This window comes from Bufo gargarizans, chromosome 1 (assembly GCF_014858855.1).
Source record: "Bufo gargarizans isolate SCDJY-AF-19 chromosome 1, ASM1485885v1, whole genome shotgun sequence".
NCBI lineage: Eukaryota > Metazoa > Chordata > Amphibia > Anura > Bufonidae > Bufo > Bufo gargarizans.
Genome location: NC_058080.1, coordinates 405,992,599 through 406,011,313, shown reverse-complemented (window position 1 = coordinate 406,011,313; position 18,715 = coordinate 405,992,599). Strand labels below are relative to the sequence as shown.

The following is an 18,715-nucleotide window of genomic DNA, read 5'->3' as shown; positions in this document are numbered from 1 at the left end:
GGTAACCGATCGGAGCCCCAGCATTACACTGCTGGGGCTCCGATCGGAGGAGCAAGGGAGAGGGGATCCTGTGGAGGGGCGCACTGCGACTGGGGTGGGGGGGCCCTATGCGCCACCACTGCTTAATACTGGGGGGGAGGGGGGGCGCACTGCGCCACCAATGCTTAATACTGGGGGGGCTTGGGGGGGGCGCACTGCGCCACCAATGTCTGATACTGGGGGGCTTGGGGGGGCGCACTGCGCCACCAATGAAGCTTAATCTCACATTTATTCATATACAGGAGGCGGGAGCTGCAGAATCACATAGCCGGCTCCCGACCTCTATGAGCAGTAGCTGCGATCCGCGGCACCTGAGGAGTTAACTACCGCAGATCGCAGCTACTGCTCATAGAGGTCGGGAGCCGGCTATGTGATCCTGCAGCTCCCGCCTCCTGTATATGAATGAATGATAGATTAATCTTCATTGGTGGAGCAGTGGCCATAGCTCCTCCCCTCCTCCTGTCCCCTGTCCTTACATTGGCGGCAGGAGCAGCACAGGGGGAGGAGACACTGCTCCTTCTCCCCTGTGCTGCTAAGGGGAACACGGAGAGCGCTGTCAGCAGCGCGATCTGTGTTCCCCATACACTATCGGAATATCGGCAAAATAGATGCCGATACCGATAGTGTTCAAAATCCTGAATATCGGCCGATAATATCGGTAAATCCGATAATCGGTCGATCCCTAATCTTGAGAGACCACTATATCGTGCTCAGCTATCTCCATCAGTCCCATAGAAGTGAATAGAGCAGCAGTGCCCATGCTTAACTTTACTTAAACAGGGGACACGGGATCCCCACCAATAAAACACTTATCCCCTATCCTGGGGATAGGTGAACAATTTGAAACCTTGGGACAATCCCTTTTAAGTTTATTAGGGCTGTTTCACACGAGCGGATGCCGTGCGTGACATCCGCTCCGTGAATGACAGCCAAGACCCGATGCGGACTGCAGAAGCACGGAGCATTAACATGACTGATAATGCTCTGTGATCTCTTTACTACGAAATCACAGTGAGATAAAGTTGTCATTGTGATTTCGTAGTAAAGAGGTCACAGAGAGGCACGGAGCATTATCAACCATGTTACTGCTCCTTGCCTCTGCAATCTGCATCGGGTCTTGGCTGTCATTCACGGAGCGGATGTCACGCACGGCATCCGCTCGTGTGAAACAGCCCTTAGAAGTCACCTTGGCGTTCTGTGAGCTATATAACTTTCTGCCTCATGTTTTTTATATATAATCCTTATTACTATCTAAAGGTCTCCTACTATATAATAATAGGGGAGCATATTACATGCTTGACCACTAAAATATCTGCTGTTTTTATTGGTTGATTTTCAAAGACTTGGGGTTAAGGGTCTTTCTATTTTCAGGTTGAAACTACAGAAGCCAGCTTTCTTGATCTGTTTGCACTGGAGACAATAGTTTATCTCACTCCAGACTCTGACCATGGTAAGTAGATTGACTTTGATGTATTGTAGCACGATCAGCTATTGTGGTTTCAGATTCCTATAGTAAATGTGAACCAGGGGTGGACTGGCCATTAACCCTAGGTGGAAATTTCCTGGTGGGCCAATGCTCATGGGGCCACCGGTGCCCTCCTCATGGTCAGTTAGAAATGGTCTGATGCTCTCAGCATTAATAACTGTTAGGAGCAACAGGTACTTATGCACCTGGCCGGCAGCCGCATGTGCCCTCCTTAATTCAACTGTATTGTGTTGGCAGTGTTTTGTGCGGCCTTTTTGGTATTTGGTTTTGCTGGGGTAGTAGTTAGTGCTGTGCTACGGTATTGCTTGCCCTGCCTTCTATGAATTTGGACCCACCTACGACATGGGGCCACTTTAGGTTCCCACGCCCCTGATGTGCACACAGGAATGGACAGGCATGAGCTCTGCAGACTCCAGTATTTGGTGTCTCTGGCCTCAGTGGACACCATGTTAAGGCATTACCTTTGAAAAGATTTATTGCATGTCATTTAAAATTCTACAACTGCACTTTTGTAACAGAAGTCTCTCTTTTCTTAAAAATTTGTAATGTTTCTGGTCACTTAATTTATATATTTCCTTTATGGTTTTATTTTCAAATATTCCCCCAAAAATTGAAAATAAGTCTAATCCTATTTTTTTCTTTAAGTCCTGGAAGACATTGATCCTACAAAAGTGTATATTCTTGGAGGACTTGTGGATGAAAGTGTCCAGAAGGTGTGATAACTAAAGACATATTTCAGCAGTTTGTGGTGTTACTGTGTGAACTGAATCAGAACTGGTGAGAAATGTACATTTACATGCAGCAGTCATCCCCAAGCGACTGCAGTAACTTCCATAGAGAAACATTGTTTGCTTGAGGACTTTTCTGCAGTTTTCAGTGAAACCTCATTGGATCCAACCTATACATTGTACTTAGGGGTCACTGATGCCTGCAGTGACCACGGCAAGGACACAGAAGGAGTAACATAAATGAGCAGTGTTGACTTTGCCTGTTCAGCAGTTTTTGAATTATTCTTAGTGCATTTTATAACAAAATATAACTTTATTTTTTTTAGAAAGTAACATATCAAAAAGCTAAACACAATGGCCTGCAAACTGCTCGACTGCCAATACAGGAATACATGGTTAAGAAGGTTAATGTGAAGAACTTCCACTCCGAGATACTGGCTATCAATCAAGGCGAGTCACAAAAGTTTTTATATTCGCCCAGAAAGTGAAGCTTTCCGCTTGTATGTGTACTGGTGCAGGAGCTGAACACCAAAGACACCTTTTTTTCACCAAAATGTCTCAACAATGTAGTTGTACCATGTACAGGTATTTTTCCATGCATCATTTAAAAAAAATGGCAACAGCTTCTGCAGATTGGAAGAAGGTAAATCTGTTCATTCCTTTCAGAGATTTCATCATATTTCTTCTTCCTTAACCCTTAGGATACCGGAGGTTATTTTCATTTTTGCGTTTTTATTTTTCTTCACTATCTTCCTTAAGCCTTAACCTTTTTATATTTCCGTTCACATAGCTGTATGACGTCGTATTTTTTTTTTGTGGGACAAGTTGTACTTTCTAATGCCACCATTTAATATGGCATACAATGTAGTGGGAAGCGAGGAAAAAATTTCCAAATGGGGTAGAATTGAAAAAAAAAAAAAAAAAATCTATTCGTCCACCGTTTTACGTGTTTTGTTCCCTTTGTGGCAAAACCTTGACCTGTGCCCCTCGTTCTCTGGGTTAGTACGACTACAACAATATCACATATGTATAGGTTTTTTATGTCTAAATAGTGTAAAAATAAATGTAAACTTTTTTTTTTATAGTTAAATCTACTGAGCTGTGTGGGGGCACAATCTGTAGTTTTTATTGATATCATTTTGGAGTGTGTGTGACTTTTTGATCAAATAGTGGGTCCGCAATATACGGGCATCGGCCGTGTGTGCATCGTATCACATGTCTGCAATCCGGGAGATACTGTGCGGAACGGAGGCACGGATCGAAAGCCCTATGGAGCACTTCCGTGGGTTTTTCTGTCAGTGCCTCCACACCGCAAAAAAATAGTGCATGCACTACTTTTTTTTAGAATGCAGATTATATGGGTCCTGCGTCCACATACGGTGTGCATGAGCCCTTAGTAACAGAAACCCACAGGACTAGACCATCATAGATTTCCTATAAGGCCACATTCACATGAACGGAGTACCCTTCTATTGTTCAGCTGCACTGTACTTGGATCACTGTAGGGTTCCTATGCAAGGGCCGAGTATTGCACCTTTCATATGGACTCCTTAGTGTCCGTGTGAAAATGGCCTTGATCAAGGCCCAATATTTTTGCCAATACATCTTCATTGTTTTTGTGCAGGATGTTTTTATGTCCCAGTGTTCATTAAAATACGTTATTCTGTTTTACAGTGTTCGATATTTTACGCACCTACAGTGAAACACAGAGCTGGCCGGAAGCGCTGAAAGCTGGAGTGTCACCAGGAAAAGGCTTTGTTCTCCCAGGAGAAATCATACCGGAAAAGGAATCCTCTTTTACTTAGTTTTACATCTACTTACAACTAAATTATTGTGAAGAAAAAAAAATTAACAGGAAAAAAGGATTTTCAAAAATCTAAATATTGTTTTAATTTTCCTTTAACAGAAAGCAAACACTGTAAACTTACATCACATTCAACATTTCAGAATTTAAAAGAAAAGGCTGATACAATACTTGTAATACTGGCAAGTATCGGGAATTATAGTCTAGATTTTACGAACATGGTTTAAAACCAGTTCCATTATGCTATGTAAACCATTTTGTAAGTACACATTTTGAGGGGCAGCTATCAATCTGTTTACGCCACTATATTGGCATTATAAAGTTGCAAATTATGGTGCACACCATATTTGCGCCATCATTTGTGACTTTGAGCTACTCGACCCTTTTCAAAAGGGATGAGCTTAATGATGAAGGGTAGAGCATATTGAGGCCATGTTGGATTTACTATAACTTACTCCAATCTTCACAAATGTCCACCTTTATTTCTCCTCAAATGTTGCAGTTTTTAGAACAGGAGTAGGTGCCGCAGTGTTTGCTATTTACATAGCATTGGCGCAGCTCTCAATACCACCTCTCTTGCTGTGTGTTAAGGCTAGTTTCACACTAGTGGCAGCCTTCTCCGGCAGGCTGTTTTGGCAGACGCTTCTCGGCACACGTGCTCTAGCGGCAGCACGGATACGGCAGGCTGGTCACCTGCCGGAACAGGCTGCCACTAGTGTGAAACTAGCCTAACTAAGCAACTACCTGGTGTAGAATAATAAAATAAATATATAAAGTATTTTTCGCTTTATAAGACGCGCCCCCCCCCCCCCCCACACAAAAAAAGTGGGGGGGAAATGGCCATGCGTCTTATAAAGCGAATATTAGTGAGCGCTTCCATTATGCAAGCGCTCACTAGTATGCGTTAGGGGCCGGGAGTAGGGAGTGAAGCACTGCAAGCGCTTGTAATACTCACCCTCCCGGTCTTCATTCATGTTGCCGGCGCACTATGACCTGACACTGCATGCAGTCAGGTGACAGAGCAGCGCCGGCCGGGAAGACAGGGGAGTGCGACTTCTGCCGGAGGTGGAGAGTTGCCGCGGCGCAGGACAGGTAAGAGATGGTTTTTATTTTAATCTGATGTGGTGTCCTGATATTTATGGGGGGGTCTGATGAACTTTTTTTTCTTATTTTCCTCCTCTTAAACCCGAGGTGCGTCTTATAAAGCGAAAAATACAGTAGTCCTTATTTCAGTCTGTGAATGGAGAGCAGCAAAATCTGAGAAAGCTACTGTAGGTCACTTTCACACAAGCACAGTTCAAAATGATTTGCATAAAAGACCAAATAGGGTTTAGAGTAGGGATGCCCAACCTGTGGCTCTCCAGCTGTTGCATAACTACAACTCCCAGCATGCCCTGTACATCCTCCAGCTATCATGGCATTTTGAGAGTTGTAGTTTTGCAACAGCTGGAGGGCCGCAGATTGGGCATCTCTGTTTTAGAGGATCACCATTCCATGTGCAAGTCCAAACTCCACAGGTGTGGTTTTACCCCTATGTGCCATAGAAATGAGTAGAGATTCATTCTTCTGGATGTGCTGGGACAGGGATCTGGTGACTCCTGTTCTTCACATAGATGTGGGACCCACATCTATCAAACATTTATGGCGTATTCTGTGGATGTCTAATGCCTGTATTACACATACCAATTTAGCAAGTGAGTGTCTGCAATACACTCACTTGCAATACACAAGAGGAGCGATCGCTATGCCATTTGTTTGATCAGTGATTGTGAGCCAAAATCTAGCTAAGGCTAGCCTAAAAGGCCACACAGAGATCAGGTATAATGGGAAGATTTTTATTTGTTTGGTGTTATTTGACCCACACGATTTTGGTGCATTTTCTGAGTAAGGCCTCATGCACACGACAGTTTTTTTTCACGGTCCGCAAAAACGGGGTCCGTGACAGTTTTTTCGTCCGTGGGTCTTCCTTGATTTTTGGAGGATCCACGGACATGAAAAAAAAGTCGTTTTGGTGTCCGCCTGGCCGTGCGGAGCCAAACGGATCCGTCCTGAATTACAATGCAAGTCAATGGGGACGGATCCGTTTGATGTTGACACAATATGGTGCCATTTCAAACGGATCCGTCCCCATTGACTTTCAATGTAAAGTCTGGAGTTCTTTTATACCATCGGATTGGAGTTTTCTCCAATCCGATGGTATATTTTAACTTGAAGCGTCCCCATCACCATGGGAACGCCTCTATGTTAGAATATACTGTCGGATATGAGCTACTTCGTGAACCTCAGATCCGACAGTATATTCTAACACAGAGGCGTTCCCATGGTGATGGGGACGCTTCAGGTTAGAATACACTACAAACTTTGTACAAGACTGCCCCCTGCTGCCTGGCAGCCCTGATCTCTTACAGGGGGATATGATAGCACAATTAACCCCTTCAGGTGCGGCACCTAAAGGGGTTAATTGTACTATCATATTCCCCTGTAAGAGATCAGGGCTGCCAGGCAGCAGGGGGCAGCCCCCCCCCCCCCCCTCCCCAGTTTGAATATAGTTGGTGGCACAGTGTGCACCCACCATCGCCCCCCCCTCTATTGTAATAAATCGTTGGTGGCACAGTGTGCCCCCACCATCGCCCCCCCCTCCCTCCCTCCCTCTATTGTATTAAATCGTTGGTGGCACAGTGTGCCAACCACCATCGCCCCCCCCCCCCCCCTCCCTCTATAGCAGTAACATTGGTGGCAGTGTGCGGTCTCCCATTCTCCCCCCCCCCCCCCCATCATTGGTGGCAGCGGAGTTCCGATCGGAGTCCCAGTTTAATCGCTGGGGCTCCGTTCGGTAACCATGGCAACCAGGAAGCTACTGCAGCCCTGGTTACTTAGCAATAGTACAATTGTAGAAGATTCATACTTACCTGCTTGCTGCTGCGATGTCTGTGTCCGGCCGGGAGCTCCTCCTACTGGTAAGTGAAAGGTCTGTGCGGCGCATTGCTAAAGAACTGTCACTTACCAGTAGGAGGAGCTCCCGGCCGTTCACAGACATCGCAGCAGCAAGCAGGTAAGTATGAATCTTATACTGTTGTACTATTGCTAAGTAACCATGGCAACCAGGGCTGCAGTAGCTTCCTGGTTGCCATGGTTACCGATCGGAGCCCCAGCGATTAAACTGGGACTCCGATCGGAACTCCGCTGCCACCAATGATGGGGGGGGGGGGGGGGGGGGGGGAATAGGAGACCGCACACTGCCACCAATGTTACAGCTATAGAGGGAGGGGGGGCGATGGTGGTTGGCACACTGTGCCACCAACGATTTAATACAATAGAGGGAGGGAGGGGGGGGGCGATGGTGGGGGCACACTGTGCCACCAACGATTTATTACAATAGAGGGAGGGAGGGGGGGGGGGCGATGGTGGGCGCACACTGTGCCACCAACGATATTCAAACTGGGGAGGGGGGGGGGTCTGCTGCCTGGCAGCCCTGATCTCTTACAGGGGAATATGATAGTACAATTAACCCCTTTAGGTGCCGCACCTGAAGGGGTTAATTGTGCTATCATATCCCCCTGTAAGAGATCGGGTGCTGCCAGGCAGCAGGGGCCAGTCTTGTACAAAGTTTGCAGTGTATTCTAACTAGAAGCGTCCCCATCACCATGGGAACGCTTCTGTGTTAGAATATACTGTCGGAAATGAGTTTTCACGAAGTGAAAACTTAGATCAGAAAAAGCTTTTATGCAGACGGATCTTCGGATCCGTCTGTATGAAAGCAACCTACGGCCACGGATCACGGACACGGATGCCAATCTTGTGTGCATCCGTGTTCTCTCACGGACCCATTGACTTGAATGGGTCCGTGAACCGTTGTCCGTCAAAAAAATAGGACAGGTCATATTTTTTTGACGGACAGGATACACGGATCACGGCCTCGGCTGCAAAACGGTGCATTTTCCGATTTTTCCACGGACCCATTGAAAGTCAATGGGTCCGCGAAAAAAAAACGGAAAACGGCACAACGGCCACGGATGCACACAAGGCCTAATACTAAGCCAACATATAGGGGTCATTTATTAAGATCGGCATTTTAGACGCTGGTCTTAATAAGCCCTTGCGGTGGATCCGTGGAGGTTAGCTAGAGGCACAGATCTCTACATAACTTTGGCGTATCCATCGCCGGTCTAAATGTAAGGCAGCTTCCTTGCTGACTTAAATTTAGACCATATTCTACACCTAAAACAGGTAGAAAATGATGACTGAGATGGGCCTGCCAACCCGCCTGTTTTTTTTAGTTTTTTTTTTTAGACCTGGCTCGAGCATGGAAAAGTGGCAGATTAGGTTATTTGTGCTGCAGTCTCCGTCAGAAATACACCTTGTATAGGTGTATTTCTGATAGTAAATGACCCCCATAGTTGGTAAACTTTGACTAAACAGTCTACTGATGAGATTTATCAGCCACTGTGATATATCTGGTGCAATTTAAGAGTAAAGCCTGTATTACACTGGCAGATTGTTAGCGATCATCTGGCAGTCTAATACTGCCACCAATTACCCGAATGAGCCCTGTCATTTCAGTTTAGAGTCTTGTAAAGCTCTAATTGCACATTGCTAAGGAAAGTCAGTCTTCATCATTCTACTGAGTGCTGAAGACACCTGTGTGTAACAAGTCAGACAGGCAGAGTGATGGGCAGTGATAGGGCACATGTACATAGTCAGGGACTGGGGTAGTGACAAGTGGCAGGCTGGAAGTCTATGTTACCCAGGTGTCTTCAGCGCTCAGTAGAACTGAAGACAGATTCTCCTTTACATCGCTGTTAGAAGTTTGATAAAGACTATATTCTGTTTTATAACACACACAGACAAAAAATAAAATAAAAATCTCCCCAATAAAGTACATTACAAAATGTTTTAGTGACAGGTACACCAAGTATGTTCTTTTACTTTTCTTGAACGAGCTTTGAGCTATAGGTCATTGTGTTCACCATTTGCTGCTGGTTCCTTCTTGAAATATCTGGATTATCTGCACTCCACATGTGACCTAAAGAGGTTGTGCATAGGTGATAAGTGTCATCAGTAATGGCCCGACTGCTGGTAGCCCCTCCAATCACAAGGGTGGGATCACACAGACGCAGTGATCGAGCATGGGACATGAGAAGTTGTAATTCTGTGTCTAGAATACTTTTAAATGCGACACTAATGATAAATATTAATTTGGCAGGAAGGCAACACAATGAATGGTACACGGTCTTTGTGACAAAAATATTTTATTTAAAAAAAAACACGAATATATTTAGAGCACATCAAAGTAGCCATTTCAGCATCTCGGTTGCATTCACTTTCATACATTATTGGAGAACTTAGCAAAGACCTGTTTCCTCTGTGCAGCAGTTAAGTATTCACAAGCTTCCAGTATATTCGCTACAATTAAAGTCTGTTGCAGGGTTTTGGCCTTGACCCATATTCTTCCATTCATACCAATGACCAACTCCATTGGCAAAACATTCATAAGTTCCTGAATTATGTCATTCTGAGGGGTTAAAAGCCTGAAATGAAAAGCATGCATTAGTCATCCACAGATATAATGAAAGTCCATGATCAATTCATGTGCCATTATCTTTTTAATTTGCCTCCCTGCTCTGATGGCCCTGTTAGGGATTCAGATGGTGAAAATATCATTTATCTCCTGATTGGCAAAGGCATTAAAAAAATTCTAGTGCCCAGATCTGTACTTTTGCACACTGCCATCGCCACAGTCATGCCAATATATACCATGACAGGGAAGTACTAGAAACCCCCGAACACAGCCTTCTGCAGAACATGCACGTGTTCACAGTGGGAAGAGTGGACTGAACAGTTGCCAGACTCCTCTGGTGGCTTATCTAACCAGATAAGAAATGGATCCTGCCCTGCGGGGTGGGGGGAGACAGACAGGAGGCCCATATACACGTTAGATGGTTGGCCAGCCCCACCAAAACCAGCAGGCTTGGCTTACATTCCTCTAAAAGGATAGGTCATCAATATCAGATCAGCTGTCCCATTGAAGTGAATGGGACGGCTGCTTGTAATTACACCTGCTCATCACTGCATTGTCGACTGGTACCTTAGAACCGAAGCAGAGTTGGGATTCAAGTTTTAAAGTAGTTTTCCACTTTAAAAATCAACTACCCAAGTTATTAAATGAAATCACTGATGACTTTGCAAATAACCGACTTCGGCTCATCGGAGCCCATACATTTTAATACTGTTCGGAGTCGAATCTCCGTACAGTATTAATCTAAGGTTTTGAACGAAGCGTCTTCGGATGTAGCATCCGAAGCTCGCATCACTAAATTTTGCGGGATTAGGGTCCATTCACACATCTGCAATTCTGTTCCGCATTTTGCGGAACGGAACTGCGGACCCATTTATTTCTATGGGGCCGCATGATGTGTCCGCATTTCCGTTCCCGAAAAAAATAAAAAATGCCCTATTCTTGTCCGCAATTGCGGACAAGAATAGGCATATTCTTGTGCAGAACGCACATTGCTGGTGTCAGTGTTTTGAGGATCTGCGGATCCACAAAACACACACGGATGTGTGAATGGACCCTTAGTTGTAGGTTTTTAGGAACCATTTTGTGAGATATATATATATATATATTATATTACTTATTTTTATGGGGAAAAGAAAGAAAAAAAATTTCATTTTTTTGTGGAATTTATTTACGGCGTTCAGTGTGTGGTATAAATAACATAACTTTAGTACTTTAAAGGGGTTATCAGACACTAGAAAATGCCCCCCATATGCCCGGGCCCTCCACACTGAATCTACTTACCTGGCTAGGGAGGCTCGTCTCAGTCACCGGATGCTTTCATCCATGCACGGAGAGAAGCAGCAGCAGCGGTGCAGGGAGCCAGGTAAGTAAATTCAGTGTGAGGGGCCCAGGCATATGGGGGCATTTTCTAGTCTCTGATAACGCAGTTTAATAATTTTTTTCCTCCTGCAGGCTGTCAGCTTTCCCACTGCCCCCCGCCCCTCCCTCCTCCAGACAGAGACACTCGTATAGTGTATTACTGTAGTCCAGCAGCGGCATGAAGCGCACGGCGTCATAGCAACCAATGACGCCGTGCGCGCCTGCTCTCAACAGGATGCCAGGCTGTGTTACCACGGACCGCTCCCGGCCGCGGAACACGGACGTGTGCATTCGGCCTTAGCCTCACTACATGGGAAGATAGGGCTGTTAGAAATTGGGATGCAATGAAAGCAGCTAAAGTAAAAGCAGGTTTTACCGCGTTTATTTACGACTTGATTTCTAACAGTGATATCTCCTTCTGATGATGTGCCAATACAGTCATTCTGGTCTTTCAAACTGGCCCATGTCTCTAGCTGCTACCAAATCAGAGATATTAGCAGCTAGAGCAGCCCCCCTCTCCTCTCCCAAAGATGGGCTCGGGCTGAACAGTTAGGTGGTTAAAGAGATTTTCCAGGATCCATATATTGATTACCTGTCCTGTCAGACCCCCACCAATTAACCGTTTCCATGACTACAGTAGTATACAATATATTGTACACAGATCCAACTCTGCAGGCAGGGACAACCATGACACATTCATATTCACCTTTACCCATTTCTATGTATGCTCAGGGGATTTTTAGTTTAGAGTCTGCGTAAATCTTGGCTGCCGCAGTTTTTAGTAGGTACATGCCTCTGTAATAAATCCGTCGGATTTTGGGCTGCATCAAAGTGAAATCCAATATTGTAATCGGCGGACGTACATTTCAATTATAATTTACAGCCATTTTCTGGCAGAAATTATAGTAAATTTGTTGGAGCCAGAAGGCCTTTCCTTTAAGTGTCACACAATAACTTGAAAAGTGATGAAAAATGTGGCTTACGCTAAATGAACTCCCCCACAGCAATTAGAAGCACGGATGCCCCTTTCCCCATGTGAATGGAGTGGTAGACACCACCAGAGTCAGTCTCATAGAAGTGAATGGAGCAGTGATGTACACTACCGCTCCCATTCACATGGGGCCAGCAATCAGACAATTTCCATATCCTTTAATGCAATGTAAAAACATTCTCATTTAGGCTCTGTTTATAATCGTCCAGGGTCATTCCGGCAGGATTTCCAACATTTTTGTTATCGAAAATCACTTTGTAATGGCAATTAAAAACGGATGCATTTGATGAGATAGCACGTATATACACATGTGCAGGCAGCGCTGATCAGTGCTGGGATTAAGGGTCTATTCACACGTCCGTTTTTTCTTTCCTGATCTGTTCCGTTTTTTGCTGAACAGATCTGGACCAGATCTGGACCCATTCATTTTCAATGGGTCCTGAAAAAAAACGGACAGCACAATGTCTGATTTTTTTTCAGGACCCATTGAAAATGAATGGGTCCAGATCTGGTCCAGATCTGTTCAGCAAAAAACGGAACAGATCAGGAAAGAAAAAACGGACGTGTGAATAGACCCTAAAGCTCTTGCAATCTAGCAGGAGCAGGTGGGGTCCTGGCTGACAGACACAGGTGGGAGCGGTTTATTACCGCTTCTGCCTTCTCCTGTGCCGGCAGGAGAGCTCTGAACCAGCGCATGGTGGAGGGAGCAGGAAGCGGCAGGGCCGATTCCTCTGTTAGTCCCGGCGGTCACGTGACCCCCGGGGGTAGCTGGAGCATGAGCAGAGCTGCAGGGGCTAAGGAGACCCTGATCAGCTCTGCCTGTGTGTAATGCCCCCACAGGGGGCTGTTTTCCCCTGTAACTGGGGATCCTGTGGATGCCCCAGTTACAGTGAAAAAAAAAGTCAGTGTCCCCCAGAGGTCTTTTAACGACCTCCTGGGGGACATATTATGTGCCAAAAATAAATTTAAATATAAGTAAAATAATGATAATAAATGCAATCGCCAATAGAAACTGTCACCAATTTTTAATAATAGGTGTTTTTTCTCCAAATTAAACCTAAATTTAAAAAAAATATATATATATAAATAAATACTAATAAAAAGTCAATAGAAAAAGTGTCAAAAAAAAAAAAATTTGCAAAAATTATTTTGGTAGTCTAACAAATAAAGCTACGGTCACTAAAGCGCCATGTGCACAAAATCACAAACAGTTGCCTGGACATTCAGGCCTTTTTTTGCCCTCAGTCATGAAAGGGTTAAAAACGGGCCCATCGATTTTAGTGGGGTCTGTCTGGCAATGAAAACGTCAAAAAATAGGACTGGCCGTTAAAAAAATGGCAATGTGAAAGTCCCATAGACACTAATTGGCTCTGAAAACGGCAGTGTGACGGTCATGTGATTCTAGCTCTAGGCAGATCACGGCATCGTGCTTTCCGTTCTAAACAGGAGCCATGATGCCAGGGTGTACAGTGCCCTAAAGTGGTAGGTGTAATACAAGTGCTAGGTCTCTTACTTTCTCACAAGTCCCAGGGAAACTTTAAACATAAAGCCATCCTGTCCAATGACTCCCATCCCGTTTGCTTTGCCAGAGCCATCTATGCACGCCAACTCTGGCTCCATGTCTTTATTGGCAACAATGAACTGTCCATAGACGAGATCGCCAACCTGCAAGACAAGAAAACATGTGCCACCTCATTTTTAATGTTAGCGATCATGTTCCCGACCAAAATGTACATTTAAAAGTGGTGCCTGCGTACATTTAACCCCTCAGAGGCCATGGTGAAATGTGACCACGGCATCTGGAAAGTAAAAAATAAAATACAAAATCAGGTGTGCGCGTTCCCAGTTGTGTACCGGCTCCCCCCGACAAGGATCAGAGAAGCCAGATGTAGTGTGCAGCAGTCTATGTACTATGTAGGAACATAGTAGAATTCTCATACACTCCAATAATGCATTGAAATCTATGAAAAGCTATTCAATTAGTAGTCGCTTAGGGCTCTTTCACACTTGCGTTCTTTTCTTCCGGCATAGAGTTCCGTCGTCGGGGCTCTATCCCGGAAGAATCCTGATCAGGATTATCCTAATGCATTCTGAATGGAGTGAAATCCGTTCAGGATGCATCAGGATGTCTTCAGTTCAGGACCGAAACGTTTTTTGGCCGGAGAAAATACCGCAGCATGTTGCGCTTTTTGCTCCGGCCAAAAATCCTGAACACTTGCCGCAAGGCCGGATCCGGAATTAATGCCTATTGAAAGGCATTGATCCGGATCCGGCCTTAAGCTAAACGTTGTTTCGGCGCATTACCGGATCCGACGTTTAGCTTTTTCTGAATGGTTACCATGACGCTAAAGTCCTGGCAGCCATGTTAAAGTGTAGTGGGGAGCGGGGGAGCAGCATACTTACCGTCCGTGCGGCTCCCGGGGCGCTCCAGAGTGACGTCAGGGCGCCCCAGGCGCATGGATGACGTGATCGCATGGCACGTCATCCATGCACATGGGGCGCTCTGACGTCATTCTGGAGCGCCACCGGGAGCCGCACGGACTGTAAGTACTGTAAGTATACCGCTCCCCCGCTCCCCACTACTACTATGGCAACCAGGACTTTAATAGCGTCCTGGCTGCCATAGTAACACTGATCCGTCTTCAAATGCTTTCAGTTCACTTGCGTTTTTCCGGATCCGGCGTGTAATTCCGGCAAGTGGAGTACACGCCGGATCCGGACAACGCAAGTGTGAAAGAGCCCTTAGCTCCAAAATTCGTTTTAATGCTGTACTGGGGCAAAGTCAGTTATTCCTTAAGTCTCCCTTCAGCAAATGGCATTTATCTAGTTACTACAAGTCACTTACTAATGTACAGTGATTACCCATATTGCGTCCTTTGCTGGCTGGATTCATTTTTCCATCACATTATACAGTGCTCGTTTCCAGGGCTTATGGGCACCCTACAATCCATCAGCAGTGGTCGTGTTTGCACACTATAGGAAGAGACACAAGCGATTCTGGTGGCCAGGACCGCGGGAGCACACATAGTTTGGTGCTTTTTGCTGTAGTGTACAAGCACGGCCACCACTGCTGATTGTAACCATGGAAACGAGCAGTGTATAATATAGTGGAAAAATGAATCCAGCCAAAGGAAGCAATATGGATAATAACAATATTAGTAAGTGCCTTGTATTAACCTTCTCTACATGATACATGCCACTTACTGAAGTGAGACAACCCCTTTAAGTAAAAACTAGAGGACCTGTTTCTCCGATATGTGTATTTTCATAATTGCTTATAGTCCCTGTGTAATAATTCTGGGCCATCTTTCCTCTTAACACTGTATTGTGTTTTTCCTCTCTTATTCCTCCTAGCAATGTGTGAATAAATTGACGACTGATTGTTACCAGTCTCCTTGGCTCTGCCAACACTGACTGACATTGTGAAAATGTGCAGGGACACAGTCTGTATTTTGGGATATTTAGCTTGAATCAGGGGGAACGCAAGTATTTACCAGGAGAGACAACAGGTCAGAATGTAAGGCACTCCATATGAATTGTGTATGTGGTGCCAGAGGATGAGCCGGCAAAGGGTCCCGCTGCACTCACAGTAAATGGGGCATGCTGGGAATTGTAGTTCACAGCAGCTGGAGGTTGCCGACCCCGTCTGTATGATCACAGCTCTGTGACGTAGACTCACCTTCACATTCGGTCTGTTCTTTTTAGTTGCACCTTCAAAGGCCAGAAAGGATAACGACGCTTGATCGCTGCCGGCGACATCGAGCTTGAAAACATCGCCAGACTTTATGGTGACAATCCCGATGATGTGGTCCCCTTTCACCGGGACATACTGTGGACAGCAGACAATACTGGGTGAGAAGCATCCCCAATATAACAAATTCACTGGTGGGATTCCGGCTCCGAGATCCCCACCCTTCACAGCAGACTGAGCCTCCTGTCAGCATCTTCCTGGATGTGCTCCAAGAAGCGCTGCAGCAGCTTCATGTCATCAAACAGGGGAGAAAAACACACCCAAGAGGGGGCTCTGCTTGACCATTAAAGGGGAAGCGCACCTCTCTCTTACAATCTATTATATCAGGCACTGATGAGGGGGCTCTGCTTGACCATTAAAGGGGAAGCGCACCTCTCTCTTACAATCTATTATATCAGGCACTGATGAGGGGGCTCTGCTTGACCATTAAAGGGGAAGCGCACCTTTCTCTTACAATCTATTATAATCAGGCACTGATGAGGGGGCTCTGCTTGACCATTAAAGGGGAAGTGCACCTTTTGCTTGCGATCCATATACCAGGCACTGAAGAGGGGGCTCTGCTTGACCATTAAAGGGGAAGTGCACCTTTTGCTTGCGATCCATATACCAGGCACCCAAACTGTTAAAATCTTCTACTAAAAAGACCTCTTCGTCTAGCTTCACGAGGCCATTATGGGAGCACTTTGTCGCCTGTATGGGCTCATGCACACATACATATCCCGTATGCAGAACCATTCACTTCAAATTGTCTACATTTGCCATTTATGCATGGAAGGCAGTTATAGAGTACAGGAGAATAAAAGAGTTCCTGCTTCGGGGCTTCAAACCTACTTCAGCCGGTATTTTAAATAATGGTCCTTCTTTATTTAATAAAAGGTGCATAAAACAACGCGTTTCAGGGAATCTTAAGCCCCCTTCAACATGCTGAAAAAGTTGCTTAGTTATAGAGTATAGACCGCTTCTCTCCGCACCCCCTGATCACTGTGATCGCTGGGGTCCCATAGGCGGGGCCCAACCATCAGAAAGTGATGCCAATAGGAGAGGTGTGCCACGTGACTCCCCGTAGGAGACATTACCCGCTTCTGATGAGAGTCCACCCAGTACACAGACGGCTCCCGGTGTCTCAGGAGCCCGCACTTGGTCACTTGCAGGTCCTCTCCATGGCGCGTCAGTCCCGGGCCACACACCACCCGCATCCGCTTAGTAGCTGAGGAGGCAGCGGACAGGGAGAGCGGGGCGTCCGTAACCGGAGCCGGGAGTGAGAGCACGTCCCCCGGTAACACAACCTGACCCACCGCATCCTGCACTGACGACATGCTGCCAGGAGCAAGGAAGCTAAAGGACCTTTGGTGATGTCATGAGCATGTGATCAGTCACGTGGGTGGGAGGAGCCAGACTCGCTAGAGGCGTGTCAGGCCCTGATGCTGGTATAATGCTGTCCGACACCTAATCTGTCCTGAGGTTATATTTACTGGTTGGCTAAAATATATTTTTATATAGTGTATTTTTTATTATGTGAATAAATAAGAACTAATGATATACATAACTATAATAACTGAAAGAGCGTAATAATAATATGGATTTTATCTAAAACTGAATGAAATTAAATAATTATAAGAAGGTGACAGTACATTGATGTATTGTGGACCCCGACATGCAACCATTACATTGCAGTTTGTATAAAGTAATGGCTGCACATTTACTTAGGGTCTAAAATAGTCGCAAGTCCCCAAGTGGCTATGCAACAGTATTTAGTTGCACGGCTAGTTGTAAGCGGCATCTGCCACATGACTGGGACGTGCTGGGCCTGGGGCAAATTATTAACATTTCCTCCTGGAAACAGGTGTAAACGTTGGCGAAAAACTCTGCCAGCCAGGGGCAAGGACTGCCACAGAGGCACCTAATGATGAGGCGCACGCCTTGTCATAAATTAGATGAATCTAACGGCAGCAGGGAGACTAAGGCCTCATTCACACGTCAGTGTTTTGGTCAGTGATTTCCATCAGTAATTCTGAGCTAAAACCAGGATTGGAGCCTCCACAGACATAAGGTATAAAGGGAAGATCTGCACCTGTTATGTGTTTAGTGCCGCACCTGGTTTTGGCTCAAAATCACTGATGGAAATCACTGACCGAAACCAAATCACTGACCGCTGTAAAAAGCCCCACGGATTTTTATCCTTTACCATATACAAAGATCTGTATATTACGATCCAGTGCTGCCCCCTGCAGGCCTGAATTGGAATATACCAGTAATAAGCCTAGAAGCCTACTATAGGCTTCAGCTTATTACTTCAATGGAACACCTTCTCTGATCTCAACTCGGGGGAGGCAGTCCTTCTTGGCAAATGCTGTAGTTTTACAGGATCCTGTAAAAAAAAAAAAAACTGATCCTATGCATAAGGCTCCATTCACACGTCCGCAATGTGTTTTGCGGATACACAGAGCCACGGATCCGCAAAACACGGAAAGCGGCAATGTGCGTTTCGCATTTTGCGGACCGCACATTGCCGGCACTAATAGAATATGCCTGTTCTTGACCGCAATAGCGGACAAGAATAGGACATGTTCTATTTTTTTGCGGAAACGGAAGCACGGATGCGGAAGTGCGGATCCGCAAATGTGGATGCGGACAGCACATTCGGGCCCCATTGAAAATGAATGGGTCTGCACCCGTTCCGCAAAATTGCGGAACGGATGCGGATCCATTTTGCGGACGTGTGAATGGACCCTTACTGATGCAACATGATCCATTTTTTTTTTATAGGATCCTGTTTTTTTCTCTCTCTCCCTCTTCTCGCTGAGGGTTGTGGTCAATGGAGTATATTCAGACCATGGTCTTGTTACCAGTGGGGTACCTCAGGGATCTGTTCTGGGACCCATATTGTTTAATATCTTTATCAGCGAAATTGCAGAAGGCCTCGATGGTAAGGTGTGTCTTTTTGCTGATGACTAGTGGCGTCGCTACAGGGGGGCAAGGGGGAGCAATTGCCCCCCCCCCCCCGGGTGCCCCCCCGCTGATTCGCTGAATATCGCTGAC

General features: G+C 45.7%; 2 protein-coding genes across 5 annotated transcripts in view; one reads left to right on the top strand and one right to left on the bottom strand.

Moving 5' to 3' along the window:
• TRMT10B (tRNA methyltransferase 10B) overlaps positions 1-4,128 on the top strand; it is a 28,914-nt gene extending 24,786 nt beyond the window's left edge. For all 4 annotated transcript variants that reach the window (XM_044286204.1, XM_044286198.1, XM_044286213.1 and 1 more), the window contains 4 exons: positions 1,411-1,489; positions 2,171-2,238; positions 2,580-2,703; positions 3,928-4,128. In XM_044286204.1, the coding sequence (XP_044142139.1) occupies positions 1,411-1,489; positions 2,171-2,238; positions 2,580-2,703; positions 3,928-4,058 (402 nt within the window). In that variant the 3' untranslated portion in view covers positions 4,059-4,128. The remainder of the gene's footprint in view (positions 1-1,410; positions 1,490-2,170; positions 2,239-2,579; positions 2,704-3,927) is intronic.
• A 5,161-nt stretch (positions 4,129-9,289) lies between these two features.
• EXOSC3 (exosome component 3) lies at positions 9,290-17,024 on the bottom strand. Its single transcript, XM_044286185.1, has 4 exons — positions 16,753-17,024; positions 15,605-15,754; positions 13,439-13,590; positions 9,290-9,585 (listed from the first exon to the last, which is right to left on the bottom strand). The coding sequence occupies exons 1-4, from the start codon at positions 16,990-16,992 to the stop codon at positions 9,381-9,383; spliced, it is 747 nt and encodes a 248-aa protein (XP_044142120.1). The 5' UTR covers positions 16,993-17,024; the 3' UTR covers positions 9,290-9,380.
• Positions 17,025-18,715: the final 1,691 nt, after the last annotated feature.

What these genes read in the sequence shown, in the direction of transcription:
- EXOSC3 (XM_044286185.1), bottom strand. Translation starts at nt 16,992, where the DNA reads ATGTCGTCAGTGCAGGATGCGGTGGGTCAGGTTGTGTTACCGGGGGAC. An exon ending in TGGACTCTCATCAGAAGCGG is followed by an intron (nt 15,755 to 16,752) that starts GTAATGTCTCCT and finishes TGCTGTCCACAG; the next exon opens with TATGTCCCGGTGAAAGGGGA. An exon ending in AGAACAGACCGAATGTGAAG is followed by an intron (nt 13,591 to 15,604) that starts GTGAGTCTACGT and finishes CTTGTCTTGCAG; the next exon opens with GTTGGCGATCTCGTCTATGG.